The sequence below is a fragment of the Aedes albopictus genome, chromosome 1, assembly GCF_035046485.1.
Source record: "Aedes albopictus strain Foshan chromosome 1, AalbF5, whole genome shotgun sequence".
NCBI lineage: Eukaryota > Metazoa > Arthropoda > Insecta > Diptera > Culicidae > Aedes > Aedes albopictus.
In genome coordinates, this window is record NC_085136.1 from 169463271 (window position 1) to 169484270 (window position 21000).

Consider the following 21000-nt stretch of genomic DNA (forward strand, 5'->3'; position numbering starts at 1 on the left):
ATATTGAGTGTTCTACCTACATCTATCGAGTTCTGTCGGGATCATGGTACCTCAATGAAGATCGTCCTGATAAGGCGCGTCGACCGAGGGGTCGCAACACTCCCCCCCCAGGTACGCCAGGGTCCTGGTTTACCAATTCTTCGCGGCGAACATCCAGTACGGCGATCTTCGTTGCGGGTCGCTCGTATATTCCAGTCACAGTTTGTACCGTGGCTGATCTCACTTGTCCGTCCTTTGCACGATTGACAGAAATCACCCTACCTTTAGGCCAGCAATTTCTGGGAAGATCTGGGTCGACGACTAGTACGATGTCGTTCACTTCTATAGGTTTGACGTTAGAGTACCATTTCGTGCGTTTAGTCAGCTCTGGCATATAATCACGAAGCCAACGTTTCCAAAATAAATCCGCTTCTCTTTGTGACGCACGCCAAGATCGTCGCAAAACTAAGGCCCTATCGTCCAAACGTGTAGCGGGTTTAAGTCCACTAGATGAACCCAGAATGAAATGATTCGGTGTTAACACCGGAGCTTCAGGATCGTCTACCGGAACATGAGTTAATGGACGTGAGTTTACAAGGTTTTCAATTTCAGCTAGGGTATTCCGCAGGACTTCATCCGTCGGATGTCGTGTTGGAAGCATTGCTTGTAGGTTGACCTTGACCGTCTGGACGAGGCGCTCCCACGCACCGCCCATGTGCGGGGAAGCGGGTGGAAGGAATGTCCATTGAGTGTTGTGGCTGACAATTTCCTGAATCACCTTCTGTTGATCCATCTCTCTCAGTGATTCGCTCAGTTCTTTACTGGTCGCAATAAAATTAGTTCCTCGATCACTGTATATTTGTATTGGAACCCCCCGCCTTGCCATAAACGTCCGCAATGCCATAATGCAAGAATTTGCACTTAACGAATGAGCAACTTCTAAATGCACCGCCCTAATGGTCAAACAGGTTATTAGGACTCCCCAACGTTTCTCGTTCCTACGCCCCACCGCCACAGTCATTGGTCCAAAATAATCGACCCCGACAAACGAAAAAGGTCTGGTGTAAACAGCCAATCTGGCACTTGGAAGATCTGCCATAGGAGGAGGCTTGGGTACTGCTCGTTGGTTCTTACACGTTTGACATTCTGCTTTTACTTTTCCCAGCAATCTTCGTAATTTTGGAATTCGAAATACTTGCCGCAGCTCGTTCAAAACAGTCCCTGATTGCGGTGATGATATCGCTGGTGGTAGTCCTGTACGATGAGCTTCGATAAGTAATGGTCCTTGGGAAGTATCACGGGATTCATGGCATCGGTGCTAGCATATTCACATGCGCTGATGCGGCCATGCATTCGCATTACTTGCATTCCGTCCAAAAATGGATTCATGGTGAAAACTGGACTTGATTTTGGTATCTCTTTGTGTGTTTCTGGGTTGGATAGAACACCAACTTCTTCTGCGAATGACGTACTTTGAGCTTGGCGGTAAAGTACAGCTGCAGCATGCACGAGTTCGTCTTTTGAAAATGGTCCTGTAAGGCGCTCGTCACCTGCTGTTTTTCGTCGGATATTGGTGATGAATCTGATTGCTGTCGCTGCTGTGCGTAATAAGCGATTCCAACCCGAAAATTTTTCTACTTGGAACAGCGGCTGTGGGACTGCCCTGTGATAAAGAAGATTTGCACGGAGCTCTTCCTTGGTTGTGTTGGAGCTGAAAGGTTCACACGGCCATGTATCTGTTGATTGCCATAAGAATTCAGGCCCCCTGAACCACCGGCTATGGCAGCTAATATCTAGGGCTCGTTTCAGCTTGGTTGCTTCATCAGCTACATTGTCTTTAGTACTAACCCACTTCCAGTCGTCGATAGCCGTCGTATCCAATATTTCGCTCACTCGCCAGGCCACGTATGGCGTATATTGGCGGTGGTCTGAGCGCAACCAACAAAGGACGTCTCGCGCATCGGTCCAAAAAAATCTCTCGCTGATATCGAAAGACAGTGCCTCAGAAATTGTGTTGGCGAGCCTGGTGCCAAGAACTGCGCTCTGTAGCTCCAGTCTTGGGATAGAGATGAATTTCAAGGGTGCTACTCGTGATTTAGCACCGGCGATCGCGCACTCCACCGTACTACCTTGTTGAAATCGAAGGTATACAACCGCCGCGTATCCTAACTCGCTAGCATCTACAAATGTATGTAGCTGAATCTTCGTATCGGAACTGATTGTTGTCAAGGCACGGTAACAACGGGGAATGCTGATATCTTGTAGTTTTGGAATAATGCGCAACCATTGCTTCCATTTGGTATGCAGACTGTCTGGTATTTGATCATCCCAATCTATGCCGGAACGCCAAATCTCCTGGAAAAGTATTTTGAGGAACACAAGTACGCTGGAGAGTAGGCCCAAAGGATCAAAAACGGACATAAGCGTCCGCAGAACCTGCCGTTTGGTTGGCTTTTGTTCTCCACTCAAAAGTTCATAATCGTACTTTGGCGAAAGTTTGTAGGTGAAACTGTCTGTGCCCGTGCACCACCACATGCCGAGGACTTTTTCCACAGTAGATTCCGATCCAACGTGAAGACTTTTGAGGTCTGTCTTTTCCTGATGAAGAGCTTGAAGAACAGAGACGGAATTTGAAGTCCAATTCCGAATTTCGAAGCCAGCTTGAGCATGAACGTATCGGACCTCTTGTGCTACCTGAATGGCTTCTTCTTCGCTTTCTACGCTGAGCAGCATATCGTCCACATAATGTTGTTTGGTGATCGCTTCGGCTGCCTTCGGGAATTGTTCAACGTATTTGCTTGCATTCAAATTTTTTATAAACTGTGCACAGCTTGGAGAACAGCTTGCGCCGAACGTCATAACCTGCGACACGTATGTAGACGGCATATCATCTTCAGGATCATCTTTCCACAAAAACAGTTGACAATTCTGATCTTCTTTTGCGACTCTAACCTGGAGAAACATTTCCCTAATGTCCCCGCTGATTCCGATTCTATTTTCCCGAAACCTGTACAGAACATTGTTGAGGGGGACTAGCTGATCGGGACCCTTGATCAGCATTGAATTCAGCGATACGCTCCCGGTCTTTGCCGCGCAATCCCAGACAATACGCAACTTTCCTGGTTTATTTGCGTTAAACACTGGAAATATTGGAATATACCAGAAACGATGTGTCTGCTCCGGAAGTTCTGCTTCTGATAGTTTTCGTACGTAACCCTTGGCTTTGTAATCTTCGATTCTTTCTCTCAGTGCTGTCGCTAGTGTGGGATCTTTGTTCATTCTAGATTCCAAGCAATGAAATCGACGCAAAGCTACAGGTTTACTGTTTGGTAGCCGAAAATCGTCGTATTTCCATAGCAAACGGGTTTCATAATGTCAGTCGTCTGTCTGAACTACTTTGTTCAAAATTTCTAGAGCTCTCTGGTCTTCTCGGGATAGCAGTGGTTTATCAGGTTTCGTGACACCAAGTCCTTCTAGCGAAAGATAGTCTTTCAGCGCATGCTCCAAGAAAATATCTTCCTTTTCGCGGCAAGGGCAGACCTGAATACCGTGATAAGCAAGAAGCAGATCATCCTCGTCAGACCCTCCATGGAGAACCCATCCCAACCGAGTTTTTGTTGCAATGGGTTCATTTATCTTCCCCTCTCGTCCTTTCAAAGGATAACTGAGATTGGCATTCTTAATTCCTATCAGTAAACGAGGTTGCGCGTTCTGATAAGATTCGATTGGAATTCCACGTAAATGTTCATACTGATTAGCTAGTTCTCGGGCGTCAACAGATTGATGGAAAAGATCTAAAGCGGAAACCGTATGAACCCCTTGGAGCCAATACTTTCTCTGATTTGTCCAAGTTCCGGAGATTTGCACGTTCAGTTTGGTTGACTCGTTTTCTAGACGACCCATGTTTCCTGTCCACTTGAGACAAAGTGGTTCACGCTTTCCTTCGATCTCCAAATCGTTTGCAAGCGTCGCATCCATCAAGGTGTAAGAGGATCCGTCGTCCAGGAAGGTAAACGTTCTTATGCTTTTCTGAGGACCATACAGAATAACAGGGATGACTCTGAACAAGGTCTTGTTGCTGATCTGATGATGGATGTTGCATTCACTAGCTGAGGGATTTTGGTTATCAGGCTTGTGAAGATCGCCAGACGCGTTAGATTTGGCCTCGGATGTAACAGTAGCGGCTGCATCTCGTTGGTTGTTGTGGAGTAACTGATGATGTTTATATTCGCATCCGTTCTTGCCACAGACTTTCTGTGATTTGCAGGTTCCCTTGTGATTCTTAAGACATTTTCGGCACAGCCCAAACTCCTTTACAACCGCCCATTTTGCGTTATATCCCAATTCGTCAAACCGCTGGCATTTGTCGACACTAGGGCAATTGCTTTTGCATACGATGCATGTTTCGTCTGTGGGTTTAGGCTGGACTTGTATGCCTGGGTTTTGCTTCCTCGGTTCGCTATCTACGTTCTCGGCATGTGCATTGAGGAACACTTGATTGTTCTTAGCTGCTCGCTGACCTTTCGTATCGGCGGGTAATCCAGCGAGCGGGCAAATGTCTTCTGCAAGCTCATACAACCAGCTAGAAAAGATGGACAGATTTACAGTGGAGAAATTACGTCTATATCTGGCCCAATCTAGTTTGATAGCCGCTGGTAGCTTATCAACAAGTTCGCGAAGAAGTGCTACGTTGAAAGAGTATTCTTCCAGCTGACACGCTTCGATCGTTGCACATAAATTCTGGACGGCAAGAGCAAATTCAATTATCGTATCTAGTTTGTCTGCCTTTGGAGCCGGGGTTGAGCTGATTTTGGCCATCAAATTGTGCACGATAATCTCTGGGTTTCCGAAGCGCATCTTCAACGTCGAGATTATTTGAGTGACGTTCATCGGGTGCATTAGCATACACTTGACGGCTTCGAAGGCTTTCCCAGTGAGACATTTCTGAAGACGTACGAGATTTTCATCCGCTGTATATCCACACATGTTGGTTGTAGTAGTGAACGAAGAGAAAAACAGCGGCCATTCTTCGGGAACCCCACTGAAAGTTGGCAGCTCTCGTGAAACTGCTTGTCGGGCAGCAACTTGACTACGAGTTAGATTATTTCCTTCGTCGTCGTCGAACGCGTCGGGTCTCAAGGATCGACCAGGTGCTGGTGAATGGACGTATCTCGATCGCTGATCTTGCTGAACGTTTATATTAGGACGGTGTGGCATGATATTCGACAACATACGTTGATTCGAGAAGCCATGCGAAGGTTGATTCGAGGGAATGTCGTAGTTTCGTCGCCCAACCGATGTCGCGATCACTCTAGGTCGATGCAATGATGTAGCTTGACGGCTGTTGTTGACGAGGCTGGGAATATCGTCGTGGTTGTCATGCTGTCGTACATTCCTGGATGGCTGCTGAACTGCTGTATTGAGCTCCAGTAGCTCCCTAGTTGGTCCCGGCTGATCTGGCTGTTGTCCTTCAATAATACCATTGTTGACCCATTCTTCCACTCGATCCTCAACTCTTGCATCTTCAGATTCAACTATCGAAGACGATTCGCTGGCCATCTCCAACAGTAGAGCGTACCGCCTTCGAAGGTATTCACGCTTCTTCGCATTTTCTTCCTCTTGCAATTTCCTCTCTTCGTCGAGCATTTTTAACTCCAACTCCAACTGTCTTTGCTTGGTAGATCTCCTCGAAGTTCCCGAATGCTGACTCGATGTCTCCCGAAAACCTTGCTTCGCGTTGTTTTGGGGTATATCCGACGTTGATTTCAGCGGCTCGTTCGGAAGTTGTCCAACTAAGACTCCAGTAGTTGGAATGATGGTGCTGGATGCCAAGGGGATGCTTGCAGCTGCTAGTATAGGCGGATGACCGGATGAGACTGGGAGACACTGTCTGAGACTCCTCATCTCCGGGAATGTGTTGAGCGAACACGCAGTCGACTGTATAAATTGATTCGATGGCGGGGGAGGCGGATTGAGGGGCGCTGTACCACCGGCGAGGGTGAATATGCTTGGTGGAATCAGTATATTTGACGCGGAAAACGTACTAGTTACTGGGGTATTAGAAGGGGGTATTGTGTTGCTTACTTTATTGGCGGACATAGGCGGAAACATCACATTGGATGGAACGTGTGTTAGCATAGAATCATTAACATCGCTGGGCAAGGCGGGTAAACTTGAAGAGATTTGAGGAACGACATTCAATGGCACCGATGTTACTCGTATAGAAGGATTTATAGAAGCTAACGTACTCACGGATGGTACTACAGTAGCTTCCTTCACTGTACTTTTCTTCTTGGCTCCCTTGGCGGCTTGCAAGCAGCTAGGGCAATGCCAATCACGGTCTGCGACACCTTGGCTTACTTCCACGCACTCGAAGTGGTACCAGTCATCACACTTGTCGCACTGGACCATTCGAGTGTTGTCGTCGTCTTTGCAAACTTTGCAGTGTTGACTGCCATCGATTTCGTTTCGAGTAGACCCCGGAGCGGTCCTACTATCACGAGACGCAGCGGTGCTTCTCGTCTTCATTGGCGTTCGCCCAAGCATCGTCCGCTCGGAATGGGAGTAAACGAATTTTTTAAATTGTTGACTCACCGGTCAACTATCAAGAGTAGTGAAAGGAGGGCACGAGATTCCGATTTCTTAATATTTATTAGGCACATTAAAAAATTCCTGAAATTCAACCTCATTAGTCACAATTCAATTGGGGCCACACTCAACTTACGTTTAGTTCTTTCGTGCTCTAATTCCTCCTATCTTCGTCCCTTTATGGTGTATGGTTCCAAACTTCTAGCGGCAAATCTGTTTCTACTGCATGTAGATAAATTAGGGTCTTAATTCAACTATGATTATCTGATCAAACTTACGATAATATGTTTCTATAAACGATCTCCAACGCAGTTCAGTTACGGTTAGCGAATATGCCGAAGTCTAGTACAGCTTATCTTTAAAGAAATTCATTTATTGTTAAAGATGATAACTTGAAGTGTTAGCTGTTAGATTACCTCGTTTCACTAATTACTTGCAAAACAATTATAACTATAACGAGTAACTGCAAAAATTCTATAATAACAATTCGAGAACCACACCGCAATTTTGCCTAATCATTCTCCTGACCATCTCATGTTTGACGTCCCAGCATTTGACAAGTTGCTCTGTCATATTGAGTGTTCTACCTACATCTATCGAGTTCTGTCGGGATCATGGTACCTCAATGAAGATCGTCCTGATAAGGCGCGTCGACCGAGGGGTCGCAACAAAATGTAAGTGCACTTTATGATTATAATGATTATTTAATTTTTATTTTCGCTTGACTAGGAGTGCACAAGTGCGTACACATGATTCCCAGAAAATAACTTTATTAGCAGAGTTTACAAATTCCATTCGAGAGACAAACCAGCCAAGGGCTGAAAGTCTCTATTTTTTTTGTTTTAATTTATGTGTTTTTTTTTAACAATTTGCTAATTCTACACTTCATGAAAGTCTCTATAATATAGCTAAATCAATCAATTTCCATTCGCGACTTCGAAGGCTCATATAAAGACGAGTAAAACACTCTTTCTTCTTAAGGGATTTCTAATGAGCGTATCCTACCCATTTGATGCACAATATTACCTGAATGCACCCTCGGGTGATTTGTGCATCCTAAGCTTGTTTTGAGCTTGGAAGTATATAAGAACCCATTTGATGCACAATATTAACTAAATGCACCCTCGGGTGATTTGTGCATCCTAAGCTTGTTTTGAGCTTGGAAGTATATAAGAACCCATTTGATGCACAATATTAACTAAATGCACCCTCGGGTGATTTGTGCATCCTAAGCTTGTTTTGAGCTTGGAAGTACATAAGAACCCATTTGATGCACAATATTAACTAAATGCACCCTCGGGTGATTTGTGCATCCTAAGCTTGTTTTGAGCTTGGAAGTATATAAGAACCCATTTGATGCACAATATTAACTAAATGCACCCTCGGGTGATTTGTGCATCCTAAGCTTGTTTTGAGCTTGGAAGTATATAAGAACCCATTTGATGCACAATATTAACTAAATGCACCCTCGGGTGATTTGTGCATCCTAAGCTTGTTTTGAGCTTGGAAGTATATAAGAACCCATTTGATGCACAATATTAACTAAATGCACCCTCGGGTGATTTGTGCATCCTAAGCTTGTTTTGAGCTTGGAAGTACATAAGAACCCATTTGATGCACAATATTAACTAAATGCACCCTCGGGTGATTTGTGCATCCTAAGCTTGTTTTGAGCTTGGAAGTATATAAGAACCCATTTGATGCACAATATTAACTAAATGCACCCTCGGGTGATTTGTGCATCCTAAGCTTGTTTTGAGCTTGGAAGTACATAAGAACCCATTTGATGCACAATATTAACTAAATGCACCATCGGGTGATTTGTGCATCCTTAGCTTGTTTTGAGCTTGGAAGTACATAAGAACCCATTTGATGCACAATATTAACTAAATGCACCCTCGGGTGATTTGTGCATCCTAAGCTTGTTTTGAGCTTGGAAGTATATAAGAACCCATTTGATGCACAATATTAACTAAATGCGATTCTATAACATTCCCCAGAAAACCATTCCCCAGAATACCAATCCCCAGAATTCCATTCCCCAGAAAACCATTTCCCAGAATGTACCATTCCCCAGAATGTACCATTTCCCAGAAATCCATTCCCCAGAATGCACCATTCCCCAGAAATCCATTACCCAGAAAAGCTTAAGGTGAATATATAACGAAGCCAGCCCTCGAATTTTCAAGAGCACAAATCTGAAGAACCAATTAATGGAGTGTGCTGAAAACTTGATCGATTGGTCACCACCAGCGGGTGACCAATCGATCAACTTTTTAGCGTGGTGAGACATTTGGTTCTTCAGATTTGTGCTCTTGAAAATTCGAGGGGTGGCTTCGTTATATATTCACCTTAATATACTCTGCTAAAAAGTTTAATTCGATACACAAACAGTAAAATGTTGATCATAATGATATGTCCCGGACAGACATGTGATACGAGTATGATTCCTGTACAACGGTACGCAGTGTCAAGAAAATTCTAACAAGACTGACTTGAACTGAGAGAATTTTCAGTATGGCACTCATTTCAAGCGCAATTGTACAGTGATTCTTGTATCACATGTGTGTCATAAGTATTATAGGCAAGGATTTTAACATTATAGTGTTATTACGAGCAAATATCTATTTCTTGTACGGTATATGTAACAAATTAAGGTAAAAATGTATACATACATACATATCCATAAAAATATTCTACAATGGTTCAAACGTTTAATTACCATTGTACACAGTTGCATGTTGATATTTAAACCTATCTTGAAAGTTCACAAACTGTTAGTTGCGTTGCTATAAAATGTTTTGTTTTTGACAGATTTGTGAAAATTGTGCAGCACTTGTTTATATAACGTTTTAAAAGTGATGTGCAAAATTTACAGAGAAAACGCATATTCTTCTCATGTTGTTCAGTGTACAAGATACTGAAGACTCAACTGACCACGTTTTTCTTTGCAAACGGTTGGAGGGATCTATCCCAATGGCTGTTCCTAATTATTCGCTTCAAAGGCTCTTCATTCATGCGGTGTACGGAAAGACGTTAAACTCCCGACGGAACCCGGAGAAGAGGAAAAAACCGCGTTTTACGATCAAAAATACAACTTTTTATTCCGTTAACCTTTTTTTTTTCTTTACATGTGTCGATTTGAATTTGGAATGAATTGAAAGGAAAAATCTTGTGTAATCGTGTTTCTTGCTGATGACAGTTGGGCGCAAGGTGGTTGCGCAAAGAGGTGTGTTGTGTTGTGGGAGCGTCGCACCGGAACATCCTCCCCGCCTTGAGGCCACGTGCCTCAATCCGATAGCAAGACGCAAACCTTTTGAACAGGGCGTTGGTACTCAGTTTGGCCCCGTCGCAAGGTCACAGTTCTGACGATTCCCGATGGATCCGGATGCAGCTTCACAATGCGAGCCAACTCCCATTGAGCCGGCGGGACGTTTTCGTTTTTGACCAACACCAGTTGGTTCTCCTTCACATTCTCCTCTGTAGTTCGCCACTTCGTACGCGGCTGCAGTGTGGCCACATACTCTTCACGCCAGCGTCTCCAAATTTCTTCGGTGTGTTTCTGTAGCGCCTGCCATCTGTCCAGCCGATTGACTGGGATATGCCGGACTCCTGGTTCTGGGATGAGGTTCAAGGGCTGTCCCACCAAAAAATGCCCCGGTGTCAAGGCCTCGTAACTGTCAGGGTTGCTGGAGAGCACGCAGATCGGCCTTGAATTGAGGCAAGCTTCCACTTGGGACAAAACCGTCGTGAATTCTTCAAAAGTGAGCGGTTCGGATCCAACGACCGCGAGGATGTGCTTCTTGGCGCTTTTTACGGCTGCCTCCCAAATCCCGCCTCGGTGTGGCGCCGAAGGAGGGTTAAATATCCACTTGATGCCTTGGTTGGTGAGGAAGTGATCCACCGCCCGGCTGTTGTTCCTGAAGGAACGTTGAAGATCCTGGAGCCAATTGTCGGTACCAACAAAATTGGTCCCGTTGTCCGACCAAATTTCGTTGGGATATCCACGCCTTCCGATGAACCGCTTGAGCGCAGCGATGAAGGCGCTGCTTGAGAGGTCACTGGCAGCCTCTAGGTGCACCGCCTTGGTAGCCATGCATACAAACACCGCCAGGTAACCCTTGGATGTCTTGACTCCCCTGACGCACAATGCATGGATCTTGAATGGACCGGCATAATCTACGCCGACGTGAGTGAACGCACGCGTAGCCATCACTCGGGATACAGGTAGGCTACCCATGAGCTGATTGGCGGTCTGCCCCTTCAGTCTCACACATCGAATGCAACTGCGAACTGTTCGCCGAATTGCCGTTTGCAACCCAACAACCCAGTACTGTTGGTTCACCGTAGCTGTCAGTAGCGTTGGACCCGCGTGCAGGTTCTGCAGATGAAGGTCTCTCAGTAGCAATTCCGTCAACCGATGATCACGTGGGAGTATAACAGGATGTTTCACATTGAACGAGTATGGCGAGTTCTGTAGACGACCTCCCACTCGCATTGTTCCACTGTCGTCCAGGAATGGGTGTAGTGTAGACAATCGATTCTTGATCGGCAACTCCCCTGTCTTGGTGAGTATCTCCATTTCTTGCTTGAACACGTCGAATTGTGCAGCTCTCGCCAGCTGCAATCTTGCTGAGTCGTTTTCAATCGGTGTCAATGTTGGCTCATGTTGAACGCCCCGCGCTGCTTGTAGGAAACGGTTCACGTATGCCAGCGCGCGTACGACCAACCTGTAGCTTGAGCGTCGATGTAGAAGTTCCAGCTCGACCGCATAGTTGCTTCGGCAAGATATTGGCAAGGAGTGTAGGGCCTTGACCTTCCTTTCTTCGAGACTATCTTCATCGACGATTGGTTCATAGGGTTCAGCGTTCCAAAATTCTTCATCCTGGCGTAGCCACTCCGGTCCGAGGAACCAGAGGTCAAACGAAACGAATTCACCCGGCGAAAGTCCTCTAGAAGCGCAATCTGCTGGGTTGTCCTGGCTACTTACATGATTCCACCGCTCACGGGGTAGAAAGTCGAGAATGGCGGAAGTACGATTAGCTACGTACGTTTTCCACCTGCGAGGATGTGATGACAGCCACTGGAGCACGATTGTGTTGTCTGTCCATGCCCAGTGTTCCACAGTGAGATGGGAGAGTGCTTGAGTGACCCGTTGCATTAGTTCTGCCAACAGAGCAGCAGCGCTCAGCTCCAAGCGCGGCAGCGAGACTTGCTTGATTGGTGCCACTCTTGTCTTGGCAGCCACGAGGTTCACGAAAATGTTGCCAGCGTCGTCCCTTGCACGGCTGTAGATCACCGCACCGTAGGCCATTTCGGATGCGTCTGAAAACCCGTGTAATTGCACCTTTCCACCGAAACTCACCATGTAGCGTGGTATGCGAATCTGTTCCAAGAGGTGGAGGCCTTCTTTGATGTCCTTCCATGGTACCTCGACTGAAGCAGGCAAAGGATCATCCCAGGAAACGTCACTCAGCCATAGTTGTTGAAACAAGATCTTGATCTTCATCATCACCGGAGACAACCACCCGTACGGATCAAAAAGCCTCGATGAATCCGAGAGCAGTTGTCGTTTAGTGTTGACGCTGTCTACTGATAGGCTCACCTTGAAAGAAAACACGTCGTCCTTAGGTAGCCACTGGATGCCAAGCGCTTTTACTGCCTCCGGTTGTTCCGCAAGCTTCATCTCCACTGGCACCTGCTCTGTGTACTCGTTGTCGCTCAGAAGTTCAGGTCGATTAGTCGTCCACTTTCGTAGGTTGAATCCCGCAGAGCTCAGGATCTCGCACACTTGGACTTTCATTTGCCTCGCCTCGTCGATATTCTTCGCCCCGGACATAAAGTCGTCGACGTACATATCCAGAACTATTCGTTGGGCAGCTTCAGGGTAGACCGTTTCGTAGTTTCTCGCTGCCTCTCGCATGGCCTCGATTGCCAGATACGGTGCCGGCTTCATTCCGTAAGTAACGGTAGATAGACGGAAGTGCTTGATGGGCTCGCCAGGGTCGCTACGCCATACAACCCGTTGGAAGTCTCTGTCCTGTGGATGGACCCACACTTGGCGGAACATCTTTTCCGCATCCGCAGCGAATGCGACTTCGTTCGAGCGGAACCGCAGATGGACGTCGAATAGATCCTGATTTATGTTCGGCCCCGCCAAAAGCCGATCGTTGAGAGAGATGCCTGATCCTGATGAGCTCGACGCGTCAAAAACCACGCGTAGTTTGGTGGTTGAGCTGTCCGCCTTCATTACCGCATGGTGGGGTAAGTAGAAGCATTTGTCAGCTTCCATGCTCAGGTCATTCGCAGGTACCTCCTCCATGTGTCCCAGAGCGAGATACTCTTCGACGAAATCACAGTACTGCCGATGAAAAACAGGATCGCGTTCGAAGCGTTTCTCCATTGCCCTCAAACGTTTGATGGCTGGCGTGAGGGATTCGCCCAGCGCAGGCTTCGATTCGTCGAAAGGCAACCGAACGATGAAGCGTCCTGAATCGTCGCGTGTGGTTGTGGACCGGAAACATTCCACGGCAGCCTGCTCCTCTGGTGCGAGCAGCTGCGATTTCGGCACTTCTTCTTGTTCCCAGAACTGGCGCAAAGTACGGTTGACATCCACCTCGGTGTGGAGGTTGATGATGGAAACATTGCTGGGAATCCCTGCTGTGTAGATCGATTGGTTGCCACATACAATCCAGCCGAAAATCGTGTTCTGGGCGACTGGGTTCTCGAATTCGTCCTTGACTTGCCCCGGTTGGAGAATGGCAAGAAAGACATCCGCACCTAAAATGATATCAACAGGTGCCGGCTGGTTGTACGCCGGATCCGCCAGGGCATCCTGGATCTCCTTTTGTAGTAGCTTCGAATTGGGCTTCACCAACTGCGCAGGAAGTGTCGACGTTAGTTTGCCCATCACGAACGCGCTGGTTTGCAGAATCACGGCCTCGTTACACCGATTTGCAATCACTAGCTTCACGATTCCACGGGTTGTCCCGGCAGACTGTTGCGCCAATCCGGAGACCACTACCTTCCCATTGACACGCGGAATGCCAAGCTTGTTCACGCAAGCCTCAGTGATGAGCGAAGCGCCAGAACCAGAATCGATCAACGCACGACACTTCAGAAACCCTCCGTCCAAAGCCTTCACGTTGATGAGCGCCGTCGGCAGCACGAACGTTTCCTTCAGTGGCTTCGGAACCTGAACCACCAGCGAGCTAACAACATCAACGGGATCTCGCGACGGTTGCGTTGGCTGTTTCGGGTCATCACTACGTTCCCGATCACTTGAGTTTTCAATCTTCGGGCACAGCAGCGTGTGGTGGCGCTGCTTACAGCCGCCGACGCGACACACCGACTTCGAAGCACAATTCTTCACCGAATGCGAAGGTCGAAGACAATTGTAGCACAACTTCGCCTTTTGTACGAGTTCACGTTTGCACTGTAAGTCCATTTTCTTAAAGTCTTCGCACATATGGATCGGATGCTCGCTGGAGCATTTCGCGCACTTTTGTATCACTGTCGTCGCATGCAGCGACTGCATCTTCTTCTCAGCTTGCATCTTCTTCCCGGCATCCTTCCGTTGATTATCCGTTGTCACCTTCCTGCTGAACGCCGTGCAGGTTTCAAGGGCGTCGCACCGATTGTCCAAGAACTTGAGGAACTCTTCGTAGGATGGGTTCTCCACGTCGATAATCCTTTGGGCCCACAAGGACCGGGTGTCCTTATCTAGCTTCTCCAGCAGGAGGTGGATCAGCCAGGGGTCCCGTGTGTTGTACTCCTCTCCCAGAGCATTTAGTTGTCGAACTACCTCGTCCGAAGTAGTGACCAGTTTGCGCAAATTGTCGGCAGTAGCATTGGTGATGACAGGCTGCTCGACAAATTCCCGGACAAGAGAGAAAACCGTGTATTTCTTCTTGTCATAGAAGTTCGACAATGCCGCCCACGCCTCCTTGTAGTTGGCATCCGAAATCGGGAAAGAATTTACCAGTCGTTTCGCATCACCGCTCAGATACGAAACCAGGTACTGCATTTTTAACGAATCACGCAAATCGCGTCTTGCGTGAATCGTTTGAACGAAAATATCCTTGAAGGATCGCCAATTCTTCCGATCGCCATCGAAAGTTGGCACATTTATTGCAGGAAGCCGGACGTTTGCGAAGGGTGCATGATTCGGCATCTGTTCTCCTCCTGCGGGATCGACGTTGTTTACGTTTGTTCTGCCACCCGACGACTGCAGCATCATCGTTCGCTGGGCCTCCAACAGCATCTGCATGGCCTCCCGAAGATCTCTGCTGGAACCGGCCACCGAGCGGTAGCTACCAGAGGAGCCCCTGATGGAACTGTTATCCCCGTCGTCATCGTTGTCGTTGTGGGAAATGTACCGCTCGAGTGCATCTTTTGCACGACAGAAGTGCGTGTTGAATTCCTCCCGAAAGTTGTGCACTGAGGCGATTGCTTCCGGGTCGGGTTGATTCTCCTCTATCTCGCTTTGAGTGTCTCGAAACTTTCTGGCCAGATCCTGCAGCTGTTCGAGCCGATCCAAAACCTCACCGTGCGAGGCGTTTCGCTCGTGGAGTTTTTCGGCTGCTGCCAGCTGCCACTTCACTTGCACTAACTGCGCGTTTCTTCGACCGACCAACTTTTCCATTCCGGTTCGCGACGTAATCCGACGAAGAAGGACCAAAAACTGTACGGAAAGACGTTAAACTCCCGACGGAACCCGGAGAAGAGGAAAAAACCGCGTTTTACGATCAAAAATACAACTTTTTATTCCGTTAACCTTTTTTTGTTCTTTACATGTGTCGATTTGAATTTGGAATGAATTGAAAGGAAAAATCTTGTGTAATCGTGTTTCTTGCTGATGACAGTTGGGCGCAAGGTGGTTGCGCAAAGAGGTGTGTTGTGTTGTGGGAGCGTCGCACCGGAACATGCGGTATGAGAAGGGCTTTCATCATTATTCCAATACTATGGAATGGAATAGAAAAAGTGAACATATAAGCAGTTTTAATGCCAACAATTCTAAATATTTTTAATGAAGAAGGGAAAAAGTATCATTGTTTTCCTTTTGGCATTCAAAAACCCAACCATGTTCCTTCTTTTTAAACAATATTCTTCTTAAATTTAAGGCAATTAGTATTTTTTTTTAAAATTATAACTGCTTACATTTTCAACATAGATTCTCCCTTCTTTTCTACATAGGCTGTTCTTTCGAATTGCACTTTTCAAGAAATTATGGGCATTATTACAACCACCGGTGTTAAATTGCTGTTATATTTATTATATATTTTTTTTCAAATTTCTAAACATCTGTGCTTGTGGTGGCGATTGTAACTAGCCTAAACATTGTAACTCGAAAGAACAGCCTATGTAGAAAAGAAAGGAAAATCTATGTTGAAAAAGTAAGCAGTTGTGATGCCGATAATTTCCTGAAAAGTGCAATTCGAAAGAAAAGCCTATGCAGCAAAGAAGGAAAAGTCTATGTTGAAAATGAAAGCAGTTATAATTCCAATAATTAATTGCCTAAATTCTAAAAAAAGCTTGTTTAAAAAAAGGAACAGTGTTGGGCTTTTGAATGCCGCAAGGAAAACAATGTCACCACAGACAAACAGACGTAACCCTTCGAACATTTTTCGATTTAAATTTTAGTCTCGGAAATAGGTTCGCTTAATTCTAAAAGGAATGAATTTGGCCAATCATCAACTAGATGGCAGTAGTGAGCAAACGTCAAACTCAAACAAAAACTATGCGAGCGCCGCGAATTGGCAGTTGGTCAACTCTCAAATTTTCAAATTAACCGTTAAATCGATGTACGATGGCAATTATCAGAATGTTACGTTTCCTTCTTCGTTAAAAAAATGTTTGAGTCGTTATAAGAATTGTTGGCATTACAACTGCTTATATGTTTATCAAAAATTTTCCCTTCTTTTGCATAGGCTGTTCTTTCCAGTTGCACTTTTCAAGAAATTATCGGCATTGCAACTGCTTACTTTTTTAACATAGATTCTCCCTTCTTTTTTGCATAGGCTGTTCTTTCGAATTGCACTTTTCGGGAAATTATGGGCATTACAGCCTCCACCGGTGTTAAAATTGCTGTTATATTTATTTCATATTTTTTCTAAATTTCTAAACACCTGTGCTTGTGGTGCCGATAATTACCTGAATAGTGTAACTTGAAACAATAGCCTATGCAGAAAAGAAGGAAAAAACTACGTAGAAAATGTAAGAAGTTTTGATGCCGATAATTTACTGAAAAGTACAATTCGAAAGAACAGCCTATGCAGAAAAGAAGGAAAAATGTATGTTGAAAAAGTAAGCAGTTGCGATGCCAATAATTATACCAATAGCCTAAATTATAAAGGCAAATCATACTTATTTCCGAAGTTTTTCTTGTCAAATAAGAATTTTTGGCAGGATGTTTCTTCCGGTGATTTTTTACGAACAAATATTTGATTTTTAGCTATTAATATAAACCATTCAGAATTAAAGCAATAGTTTTATTTTTTTCTGGGGAATGGTACATTCTGGGGAATGGAATTCTGGGGAATGGTACATTCTGGGGAATGGATTTCTGGGGAATGGTACATTCTGGGGAATGGGTTTCTGGGAAATGGTTTTCTGGGGAATGGTACATTCTGGGGAATGGAATTCTGGGGATTGGTTTTCTGGGGAATGGTTTTCTGGGGAATGTTATAGAATCACTAAATGCACCCTCGGGTGATTTGTGCATCCTAAGCTTGTTTTGAGCTTGGAAGTATATAAGAACCCATTTGATGCACAATATTAACTAAATGCACCCTCGGGTGATTTGTGCATCCTAAGCTTGTTTTGAGCTTGGAAGTACATAAGAACCCATTTGATGCACAATATTAACTAAATGCACCCTCGGGTGATTTGTGCATCCTAAGCTTGTTTTGAGCTTGGAAGTATATAAGAACCCATTTGATGCACAATATTAACTAAATGCACCCTCGGGTGATTTGTGCATCCTAAGCTTGTTTTGAGCTTGGAAGTACATAAGAACCCATTTGATGCACAATATTAACTAAATGCACCCTCGGGTGATTTGTGCATCCTAAGCTTGTTTTGAGCTTGGAAGTATATAAGAACCCATTTGATGCACAATATTAACTAAATGCACCCTCGGGTGATTTGTGCATCCTAAGCTTGTTTTGAGCTTGGAAGTATATAAGAACCCATTTGATGCACAATATTAACTAAATGCACCCTCGGGTGATTTGTGCATCCTAAGCTTGTTTTGAGCTTGGAAGTATATAAGAACCCATTTGATGCACAATATTAACTAAATGCACCCTCGGGTGATTTGTGCATCCTAAGCTTGTTTTGAGCTTGGAAGTATATAAGAACCCATTTGATGCACAATATTAACTAAATGCACCCTCGGGTGATTTGTGCATCCTAAGCTTGTTTTGAGCTTGGAAGTATATAAGAACCCATTTGATGCACAATATTAACTAAATGCACCCTCGGGTGATTTGTGCATCCTAAGCTTGTTTTGAGCTTGGAAGTATATAAGAACCCATTTGATGCACAATATTAACTAAATGCACCCTCGGGTGATTTGTGCATCCTAAGCTTGTTTTGAGCTTGGAAGTATATAAGAACCCATTTGATGCACAATATTAACTAAATGCACCCTCGGGTGATTTGTGCATCCTAAGCTTGTTTTGAGCTTGGAAGTACATAAGAACCCATTTGATGCACAATATTAACTAAATGCACCCTCGGGTGATTTGTGCATCCTAAGCTTGTTTTGAGCTTGGAAGTATATAAGAACCCATTTGATGCACAATATTAACTAAATGCACCCTCGGGTGATTTGTGCATCCTAAGCTTGTTTTGAGCTTGGAAGTACATAAGAACCCATTTGATGCACAATATTAACTAAATGCACCCTCGGGTGATTTGTGCATCCTAAGCTTGTTTTGAGCTTGGAAGTATATAAGAACCCATTTGATGCACAATATTAACTAAATGCACCCTCGGGTGATTTGTGCATCCTAAGCTTGTTTTGAGCTTGGAAGTATATAAGAACCCATTTGATGCACAATATTAACTAAATGCACCCTCGGGTGATTTGTGCATCCTAAGCTTGTTTTGAGCTTGGAAGTACATAAGAACCCATTTGATGCACAATATTAACTAAATGCACCCTCGGGTGATTTGTGCATCCTAAGCTTGTTTTGAGCTTGGAAGTATATAAGAACCCATTTGATGCACAATATTAACTAAATGCACCCTCGGGTGATTTGTGCATCCTAAGCTTGTTTTGAGCTTGGAAGTATATAAGAACCCATTTGATGCACAATATTAACTAAATGCACCCTCGGGTGATTTGTGCATCCTAAGCTTGTTTTGAGCTTGGAAGTACATAAGAACCCATTTGATGCACAATATTAACTAAATGCACCCTCGGGTGATTTGTGCATCCTAAGCTTGTTTTGAGCTTGGAAGTATATAAGAACCCATTTGATGCACAATATTAACTAAATGCACCCTCGGGTGATTTGTGCATCCTAAGCTTGTTTTGAGCTTGGAAGTACATAAGAACCCATTTGATGCACAATATTAACTAAATGCACCCTCGGGTGATTTGTGCATCCTAAGCTTGTTTTGAGCTTGGAAGTATATAAGAACCCATTTGATGCACAATATTAACTAAATGCACCCTCGGGTGATTTGTTGAGCTTGGAAGTACATAAGAACCCATTTGATGCACAATATTAACTAAATGCACCCTCGGGTGATTTGTGCATCCTAAGCTTGTTTTGAGCTTGGAAGTATATAAGAACCCATTTGATGCACAATATTAACTAAATGCACCCTCGGGTGATTTGTGCATCCTAAGCTTGTTTTGAGCTTGGAAGTATATAAGAACCCATTTGATGCACAATATTAACTAAATGCACCCTCGGGTGATTTGTGCATCCTAAGCTTGTTTTGAGCTTGGAAGTACATAAGAACCCATTTGATGCACAATATTAACTAAATGCACCCTCGGGTGATTTGTGCATCCTAAGCTTGTTTTGAGCTTGGAAGTATATAAGAACCCATTTGATGCACAATATTAACTAAATGCACCCTCGGGTGATTTGTGCATCCTAAGCTTGTTTTGAGCTTGGAAGTACATAAGAACCCATTTGATGCACAATATTAACTAAATGCACCCTCGGGTGATTTGTGCATCCTAAGCTTGTTTTGAGCTTGGAAGTATATAAGAACCCATTTGATGCACAATATTAACTAAATGCACCCTCGGGTGATTTGTGCATCCTAAGCTTGTTTTGAGCTTGGAAGTACATAAGAACCCATTTGATGCACAATATTAACTAAATGCACCCTCGGGTGATTTGTGCATCCTAAGCTTGTTTTGAGCTTGGAAGTATATAAGAACCCATTTGATGCACAATATTAACTAAATGCACCCTCGGGTGATTTGTGCATCCTAAGCTTGTTTTGAGCTTGGATGTACATAAGAACCCATTTGATGCACAATATTAACTAAATGCACCCTCGGGTGATTTGTGCATCCTAAGCTTGTTTTGAGCTTGGAAGTATATAAGAACCCATTTGATGCACAATATTAACTAAATGCACCCTCGGGTGATTTGAGCATCCTAAGCTTGTTTTGAGCTTGGAAGTACATAAGAACCCATTTGATGCACAATATTAACTAAATGCACCCTCGGGTGATTTGTGCATCCTAAGCTTGTTTTGAGCTTGGAAGTATATAAGAACCCATTTGATGCACAATATTAACTAAATGCACCCTCGGGTGATTTGTGCATCCTAAGCTTGTTTTGAGCTTGGAAGTACATAAGAACCCATTTGATGCACAATATTAACTAAATGCACCCTCGGGTGATTTGTGCATCCTAAGCTTGTTTTGAGCTTGGAAGTATATAAGAACCCATTTGATGCACAATATTAACTAAATGCACCCTCGGGTGATTTGTGCATCCTAAGCTTGTTTTGAGCTTGGAAGTATATAAGAACCCATTTGATGCACAATATCAACTAAATGCACCCTCGGGTGATTTGTGCATCCTAAGCTTGTTTTGAGCTTGGAAGTACATAAGAACCCATTTGATGCACAATATTAACTAAATGCACCCTCGGGTGATTTGTGCATCCTAAGCTTGTTTTGAGCTTGGAAGTATATAAGAACCCATTTGATGCACAATATTAACTAAATGCACCCTCGGGTGATTTGTGCATCCTAAGCTTGTTTTGAGCTTGGAAGTATATAAGAACCCATTTGATGCACAATATTAACTAAATGCACCCTCGGGTGATTTGTGCATCCTAAGCTTGTTTTGAGCTTGGAAGTACATAAGAACCCATTTGATGCACAATATTAACTAAATGCACCATCGGGTGATTTGTGCATCCTTAGCTTGTTTTGAGCTTGGAAGTACA

General features: G+C 44.6%; 2 protein-coding genes across 6 annotated transcripts in view; one reads left to right on the plus strand and one right to left on the minus strand.

Annotated features, from left to right (window-relative positions):
* Positions 1-21000, plus strand: part of LOC109431022 (synaptosomal-associated protein 25) — a 257831-nt gene that overhangs the window by 225385 nt on the left and 11446 nt on the right. The gene's annotated exons all lie outside the window — the stretch shown is intronic.
* Positions 3355-7238, minus strand: LOC134284974 (uncharacterized). The gene is made up of 2 exons (XM_062844698.1): positions 6984-7238; positions 3355-6923 (listed from the first exon to the last, which is right to left on the minus strand). Exon 2 carries the CDS (start codon positions 6523-6525, stop codon positions 3355-3357), a length of 3171 nt encoding a protein of 1056 aa, XP_062700682.1. The 5' UTR covers positions 6526-6923; positions 6984-7238.